Raw genomic sequence first — 8,849 nt, 5'->3', positions numbered from 1 at the left:
CTACAAATAACTTCCTGAACATACGGATTTGAATGGGAAAAACAGTCCGGTCACTTTGGCATCTATAATTATTTAAACCGGAGGTCCTCAAACTTGGCTACTGTAAGACTTGTGGACTTCAACTCCCAGAATTCCTCAGCATAGCTGGCTGAGGAATTCTGGGAGTTGAAATCCACAAGTCTTAGTTGCCAAGTTTGAGGACCCCTGATCTAAATGTTGCTATTGAAAAAGAACTGAAAGACATTGGGGAATGGAGGATACCTCAGCTCGGCCTTAGTGGCAGCAAAGCGCCTTTTTATTGATAGGTTTATAACTTCATACGGCCTTGATCGCGGCAGAGCGAAATCGAGTCCGTTGAAGCCGCTTTCTCCCGAGCAGGCCCTCGGCGGAAGCCACCAATATGCGAGGACTGGGAGTTGCTTGGGTCCCAATTTGCGACCTATAATTATGGCATCATCCAATCGTCGCCGCTCGCTGTCACCAGGTAACAAACCCTTCCCTACAGCAAGAGCCTTGGAGAAAAGACTACAACTCCCAAGTGTGCTTGCAAAGGAAATGCCTGCCCCGGAATTAGAAAATCTTATTGCGGGCGAAGATGTTTAGGAGCGGGCTGTGCCCACATCCCGCCAACCCGCTTCGCCCATCAGATTTCCGCGTTAAACTCCGCTCGTCAAGGAGGCGCTTAGGCTGCGGGGTGTGTCGCAAGAGCGAAGAACCAAGCACGGCCCCTGCAACTCAGAGCGGTCACGTGACCCACTCGTGGCCCTGTCACCTGATCTCTGCTAAGCCGTGGCGGTCGTCTAGTTGGTGATGGAGTTTCTTCTCGGCAATCCTTTTAGCTCTCCGGTCGGACAGCGCATTGGTAAGTGGCCGCCTGATTCTTGCCTTACGCTTCTACAATGCCCCCCACCCCACCCCACGTGTCTCCCGACTTCGACCACTCGCGTGACCGTAGCTTTAAACTCCGGATTTTACCTCAAGTCAGTGTTTAACTGCGGGAGGGGCGGAGCTTATAAACCACAAAGGCGGGGTTTTGATTTTTTTTTCTTCTGGCCGATGGGGATAGGACAGTTCTTCTGACGGACAGTTCATACTGATCAATGGGCTATGACCGAGGAGGCAGGTTCTTGGGGGAAGGCCTTGTAAGCCAATCCTGTCACAGTAAGAGTATGGAGCGGGGTCTCGAAGAAGGGATAAAGTTTGCTTATTTAAAGGGGACGAGCCTCTGGTGCGAACGTCACGCCCCTGGAAGGCTGGTCGCTGCCTGCAAACAGTTGAGATAATTATAAAAAGATCTTCGAAGCCTGCCCTTCAGTTGCTTTCAAGTTTGAGGAAATGGTTCATGTCGCAAAAGCAGGAATTGGCAAACTCTGAATGGGCGGAAGCCTACATGCTTGCTTCCTCTGGTCTTCCCGATGACCGTCCACAAGAAGCAGACTACAAATTCCATCTCGGTGCACGGAATTTTTCAGTCTGTCCCATGGGGATGGCACTCAATAGGGGGACAAAATGAGAAATAGTTGGCTGTTCGGAGCTCTAAACCAATTAAAGTCCAGTCCTAAAGTGTCCTAAGCAGCATTTAAGTCACTGATGACAACAGCCTTACTGCTGTTGCTGAATCGCACCTTTGAAGCCTTGCTCATCTTTCACCATACAAGCTGGGGCTCTTGGGAAGTGTAGTTCTCAAATGTTTACAGACTTACGTGTTCTCTTACATGCTGGCTTGAGAATTCACAAAATTGTCCTTAGCTGTGCCTGGGTAGCTAGGTTTAATCTTTGTTAATGTTTAACACAACACTTAATGGTCTAATAATGAGCTTTTTTTCTTATTTTTATGAATATGTTCTAAATTAAGGATCTTAGGACAGGTTTCAGCAATGGATCCTATACTCAAGGGGTGTCAAACTTGCAGCCTACAGGCCATGCCTACCCCCGGTTTAGCAAAAGGGGAAAAAGTTGTGATATGTCACATGATGCCATGTCATCACAACTTTGACACAAGTTTAACACCCCTGCTATATGCGCAAAATGTAAAATCACCAAACCGGTAGTTATACCGGCTGGAACCCACCCCTGCATGATCCGTTTCATTCACAAAAATCCCATGTGACTTAACTAAAATATACTTTTGATTTAAATCTGAAGTTAAACTTGCTAAATAAGTTCTTTGCCTAAATTCATATGCACGTACCAGTATATGCTATTCATAATGCTGGGTAAAATCTAGATATTAAAGACATTAAAATCAACTGAAACCAAATATGATATAAATCTGTTTCACTGATTTCTGTGCGTTGCTTCATTTTATTCAACTCTTTTCACCCAATATAATTGTATGTTTAAAATATAATTTAAACTCTGTATTTTGGAATGTGCTTGGATGGTAATAAATGTTAAAAACATTAACAAATCCCCTTCTGTCTTTAGTGGATAAAAATACATAATAGTTTTTGATGATATCTGAGTCCTTGGACTCTAAAACCTTCATAACCGGTAATTCTTAACACTTTAGTAATGTGTCATAAATTGCCAAATCACCACACCCTGACAGCAGGCTAACATAGAACTTGCTGAGTTTACTGCCTATAAGAACTGAGGCAATACTCACACATATTACTTGTTTGGAATATCACATTATGCTGGCACATTTATTTTTGTGGTCTTCCAACTAGAATTCCAACTAGGTGAGATTTAAACTGCTTTGTTCATTCCATATAGAAGCTGTATGGCCTGAGTTAGACTTCTAGTTGTTGATGGTTCTAGTTACAGTTCCGGAGCTAAATTTAGCATCTATCATTCACATCACTATCGAGGGCCTTGTGTCTTAGAAAAGCTTCATAAAAGGAATAACATTCAGTTTTCCTTGGTTTTCCCCACTTCAAATGCAAAAAAATATGAAATGTTATAACTCAAAATCTATTTTATTGATATATGAGAGGAAAAATGTGTTTATTTGATAGGATGAGGCTTTTTTATGAGGTCTCAATCTAAAGAGGTATTCAACAGAATGTTCAGCACAGCCATGCTTGAGAACTGTGGAATTAGTTGTCGCACTAAGTGCAATTTTCTTGTGTTTCAAGGGCAGATTGACAACACTATGCTATAATCTAGATTGGAGTTTAGCAATTAAGAGACCATTAGAGACAGGCCAGGCCGGGCCAGAAAGTGTTGCAACCAGGCATACTTGGTCAGCTATAGGCCTAATAGTACATATGTGGGGCATGAGTAAAGAAGGTGATCTTTTAAACTTCAATAAAAATACAGTTAATAAAAAAGAAAATGACTTTAATGAGCAGAGGAAAGCTCCACTACTAGGACAATAAGGAGATAAATATTACTGAAGCCCAGATGATGGGGAAGTGTTAAGAAAACTTATCAGACAGATGTCCCCCTAATTTACCTTAATAGAAAAAAATGGAGAAGCACATTCAGATTTGTTATATTCTGTCTTGATACCCATCTTAAGATACCAGTCTTAATTTAAAAAAAAAATAGCTTTAGATACACATGGTATCTGTTTCTTAGTCTGGACTACTTTATACTGCTGACAGTGAGCAAGAGGAGCACAAGTAAGTTGTACTCCTAATTTTTTCAAAGCTCCATCAAGTACAGTCTTCCTCAGCCTATTTATCCTGCAGGACTTGCAGATCTCGGGAAACTCCTATGTAAAAATTATGCCTACAGTTAGTATTGTTTGATATATGAAGATTTTTTTTTCAGTCAAACTCATCACCCCTAGCAAGTTCATTCGAATTGTGCAATATTTGATTCCAAAATAGAAAAGATGGTTTAGATTCAGTATGGGCAATATATCTTTTTCTACAGTGTGAATCTAGTCATGCAGGCTCAGGAAAATATTGAGTTCAGGATGTACTACAGAAGTAGTGGCAGAGTGCAGCTACATGTTGCCAACTCCTTACTGCCTCTATAACATCTCTGAAATCAAGTACTTTCCTTAGCCTGCACATCTCTGGAGATGGCAACTATTGAATAGACTATTATAACCAAAAGCTGGATAAGCAAACAAAGCAAAATATCAAAGGGTTTTCAGCAATAGGCCGCATGACTAATGACTGGGATGGAGGAACACAGTCGCCTTAATAATGTATGGTCAAGGTTTAATTATTAGAGTTGATGTTTTGTTGTATGTAATTGTTCAAATACGCATAGCTTTTTCTGTTCATTTATTTGTTTTGATTAGATTTTTTGTTGTATCACTTAATCTATTTGGGTTTTTTTCTTTTGTTATAGTTAAAAAGCATTTTTAAAGAGTTACCGCATGACTAAAGACTGATAGCAAAACACATAGTGACTGTTTCATGGGAGTAAGCAAAAGGATTACTAGGCACCCTAACTGACTGGCTTGGTCCCTGCTGTATATCCTAAGGAGAATGGGCCCTACAGCTAGAGATATTTTTTTTCAAGAGATATTCCATCTTTAATTTTGTACAAGATCATGCTTCATTATACTGAACTGGTTTACTCTGAAAGGGTCCTTTATGATTCCCAGCTCCTATTTGAGGAGCAAGTAAAGCTGTATATGAGATCTAAGCCAACTCACCATAGCCAACTACCTCTGGACAAGAACACTAATATCAGAGAAATGGTGGAATAGAATCATTAAAAGAAAGGATGCAAAAGGGAGACAAAATGAAATGTGAACGACAAAAATTAAAATGTTTTCATTATTTTAAATAATTAAGTTGAATTGGCCACAGTGTGTTTGGCTCATTCCACTCTGGGTTGAGCAGCTCCAATTAATGCACTAACTGCAAACTTTCCCAGAACAAAAGATTTTATAGCCATTCACTCTTTTGTTAATTTATTCCATTGCAACACCATGTACACTGTGCTATTGTTGAAGACCATTAGAAAGTTATCATTAGCCCAGAATGGAGCAGTTCAAATAGTTATGGATGTTTCTGTACATTGAGAACTGCACTGGTGATCAGTTGACTTTTGTGTTAATTTGAGATGATGATTGTCACCCTTAAAGCCCTGTATGATTCATATTTATTTAACAGATAAATGTCTTGAGGACTGCCTCCCGGTTGTATTTGTCTATTCAATACCATCAGAAAGAGTAGACTTCAGGAATCCCGTCAGAAAGGACTGAGAAAGTATACTTTCCCAGCTGTTCCTCCTCTTACCTGAAATATTTTTCCTAAACTCTGAGTGGCCTCAATCTTGCTAAGATTCAAGAAACCAATCAAAATCTGGCTCTATTAGCAGACCTTAGATCTGCTTTGAGAATTTATTTTATTTATTTATTTTATTTATTTGTCAATTGTTTACGAGATAAGTAAAAGTGTATACATAATTATGAATACATGAAATGAGTACATATAAGAAAAATAAAAGAAAAATAAAAGAAACAATAGGACAGGGACGGTAGGCACGTTGGTGCGCTTATGCACGCCCCCTACAGACCTCTTAGGAAAGGGGTGAGGTCAATAGTAGACAGTCTAAGGTTAAAGTTTTTGGGGTTTGGGGAAGAAACTACAGAGTCGGGTAGAGTATTCCAGACATTGACCACTCTGTTGCTAAAGTCGTATTTCCTGCAGTCAAGCTTGGTGCGGTTAACCTTGAGTTTGTATCTGTTGTGTGTTCTTGTGTTGTTATGGTTGAAGCTGAAGTATTCATTGACAGGTAGGACATTGCAATGTATGATTTTATATACCATGCTTAAATCAGACCGAAGACAGCGTAATTCAAGGTTTTCTAGTTCTAGAATTTCAAGTCTGGTGGCATAAGGTATTCTACAACGAGTAGAGGAGTGGAGAACTCTTCTTGTGAAATATTTCTGGACTTTCTCAATTGTGCTAATATCAGATACGTAATGTGGGTTCCAGACTGATGAGCTGTATTCGAGTATTGGTCTAGCAAATGTTTTGTATGCTCTAGTTAGTAGTGTGATATTACCAGAGAAAAAGCTACGTAAGATTAGGTTAACAACTCTTAATGCCTTTTTGGCTATGTAGTTGCAGTGGGCACTAGCACTTAGATCATTAGAGGTGAGTATTCCAAGGTCCTTTACAGAGCTTGGATCATCAACAAGATCTTGACTATTCAGCTTGTATTTTATTTTCGGATTTTTTTGCCAATATGTAAGACAGAGCATTTTTTTGTTGAGATTTGAAGTTGCCATTTGTTTGACCATTCTGATACATAGTCAAGATCTTCTTGAAGGGTAGCAGTATTGTCTGTGGTATTGAACAGCTTTACATCATCAGCGAAAAGAACGCAGTTGCTCTTAATATGATCACAGAGGTCATTTATGTAGAGTATGAAGAGAGTTGGTCCTAGAACACTGCCTTGGGGGACACCACTATTGACAGGTACAGAATTTGATAGGACACTCCCAATTTTGACCATTTGTTGTCTGTTTGACAGGAATGCTTCTATCCAGTTATGCAGTTGTCCAGAGATACCATAGGATTTTATTTTTAGTAGTAGTTTGTCATGTACCACTGAATCAAAGGCTTTACAGAAGTCTATGTATATTGCATCTATTGTTTTGCCCTGATCAAGTTGTGTAGTCCATATGTTTTTGCAGTGTAAGAGTTGCAGATTACAGGATAGCTTTTTTCTGAAACCAAATTGTTTATTGGAGAGTAGGTTGTTTGTCTCTAAGTGGAGGATGATGGATTGGTTAATAATTGATTCCATGACTTTACAGGTGACGCAGCATAAGGAGATTGGTCTGTAATTTTCAACTAGGCAAGGGTCTCCTTTTGAAGATGGGGATGACTGTGGCTTGTGACCATAGGTTAGGCAAGGAACTGGTCCTGAAAGATTTTTCAAAGATTATGCTTAGAGGTTCGGCTATGGCAGTGGATAACTTTTTTAAGAGATAGGCACATATTCCATCCGGTCCAATAGATAGGGATGGTTTTAGATTGCGTAGTGCTTTTTCAACATTGTCTTCTGTAAAATCGATATGTATTAGATCACTGTAGTTATCTGTGGTTCGGCTAGGAAATGCTGGGCATGATCCATTGCTGTTTACAAATACTGAGCCAAAAAATGTGTTAAAGATGTTGGCTTTAATGGTGTCATCGTTGCAGTCTTTACCATTAGGTCCTATCAGGGGTGGGATGGACCTTGAATCTTTTAGTTTGTTGTTTACAAAATTGTAAAAAGCATTGGTGGAATTGGTGCTTAGAAGGTTTTCCTCTTGTTTAATATGATAATTGGTGCATTCGGTCTTTATTTGGTGGCATAAATTTTTGTATCGGCTTTTGAAATTGGCAACGTGACCAGATTTGTTTTTCCGCCAGAGTGATCTCTTTTTGGATTGAAGTTTCCTTATTGTTATGGGCAATCTGTTTTTTTGTTTTGTTTTGGGAGTAGTTGTTGGTACATATAGTTTGATGACTCTTTTGACTTCAAGTAAAAATATGTTGTAATGGTCTTCAACAGTATTGCATCCATTGAATAGAGATTGCCAATCAAGGGATGAGAGATCGTTGTTTATAAGATCATAGTTGCCTTTTTTGAAATTATAATTGGGGATCACATCATTGTGGTGTTTTTTGTGTGGACGTATGTTGAGACAAAAGTCAATCATATTGTGGTCACTGCTGGAAAAGGGTTCTTTAGTTTGTATTCCATAAATTAAATTCAAACTATTGCAGAAGATGAGATCGAGGCAGTTGTTTAGTCTAGTGTTGTTGGATACTAGCTGTTCCAGTCCCAGATTTGTAACAGCATTGTAAAAGGTTGCATGTATGGTTTCAGTTGTACATTCACTTAGGGTCCAGTCAATATGAGGCAGATTGAAATCACCAAGAAAGATAAAAGGGTATGGGCAGGATGCTGCCCATGTTAGTAGTGTATTTAGCTTGTTTACATGTTCAATGTCATAATCAGGTGCTCTGTAACATAGTAAGAATCGAATTGTGATATTTAAGGATAGTTCACAGATAATGGTCTCAGGAAGAGTAAGCTCCTGGGTAACTTGGATATTTTTTAGATGTAAGGACTTTTTGTAGAAGATAGCAACACCACCTCCTCTACGATTTTCACGATCTGATCGGTAAACATGATAGTCTCTTACTGTGGTAATGGAGTCGGGGAGAGATGCATTGAGCCATGTTTCACAGACAAATATAATGTCGAATTTAGCCATATTTAGTAGGAGGAAAAATTCAGGTATTTTATTTACAAGGCTTCTTGCATTGAGTAGCTTGCATTTAAGGCCAGCAGTAGTTGGAGTTGAGGTAGTTAGGGGCGTGCATGCCTAGTCTTGGGTGATGGTGGATTGGTTGAGGTAGGGTTGTGGTTGAAGGTTAAAGCTGAGTTGTGGGATGTGTGACTTACTTTTGATACAGTCAGCATGGTAGTCAATGTACAGGTCCTTCTCCCCATTGTCGAGACGTTTTTGAGTTCAGTGCGGAGTACACGGGAGCGGGCACGTTGCTGTATGGTTAGGTCAGGGCGACAACGGAGGTTCTTATGGTTGGTGTTGGTTTTGGCGAGTGAATTTATAGTGTAAATGAATTTGCGTTTGCTTGATTCATTTTTGCAAATGACCCTGCAGAAGCGTGGGGTCACAGAGCCGTCACTGTTTTTGAGCTCTCGGCCAATGCGGGAAATGTCAAGTATTTCATCAGGGAGATGGTTGATGCTTGATAATCACTGATGATGTTTCGGACAGTTGTGATGTCATCATTATCATTGATGCCCTCTAGACCAAATAAGATGGCGTTTGGACGTTTCCGTTCACGCTCAACAGCCTCTCTGATGAGGATTGGGATATCAATATTTGTCTGGGTTATGTTTTTTGTGGATTGGGTTGTGGATTGGGTTGTGGTTGTTGAGTAGAGATGTGGTTTGTAGCTATTGGG

General features: G+C 39.8%; 1 protein-coding gene across 4 annotated transcripts in view; it reads left to right on the top strand.

Moving 5' to 3' along the window:
* Nucleotides 1–182: 182 nt before the first annotated feature.
* TOM1 (target of myb1 membrane trafficking protein) overlaps nucleotides 183–8,849 on the top strand; it is a 28,814-nt gene continuing 20,147 nt past the window's right edge. For 2 of the 4 annotated variants that reach the window (XM_087934858.1, XM_026695474.2), the window contains exon 1: nucleotides 581–862. In XM_087934858.1, the coding sequence (XP_087790984.1) occupies nucleotides 811–862 (52 nt within the window). In that variant the 5' untranslated portion in view covers nucleotides 581–810. Of the gene's footprint in view, nucleotides 863–8,849 lie in introns of all 4 variants that reach the window. The other 2 variants (XM_087934859.1, XM_026695483.2) reach the window with 2 other exon arrangements.

Source organism: Pseudonaja textilis, chromosome 5 (assembly GCF_049901715.1).
Source record: "Pseudonaja textilis isolate UNSWEBS1 chromosome 5, rPseTex1.2, whole genome shotgun sequence".
In the NCBI taxonomy this organism is placed as follows: domain Eukaryota; kingdom Metazoa; phylum Chordata; class Lepidosauria; order Squamata; family Elapidae; genus Pseudonaja; species Pseudonaja textilis.
The sequence above is the reverse complement of the archived record's forward strand: the minus strand, read 5'-3'. Positions and strand labels throughout refer to the sequence as shown.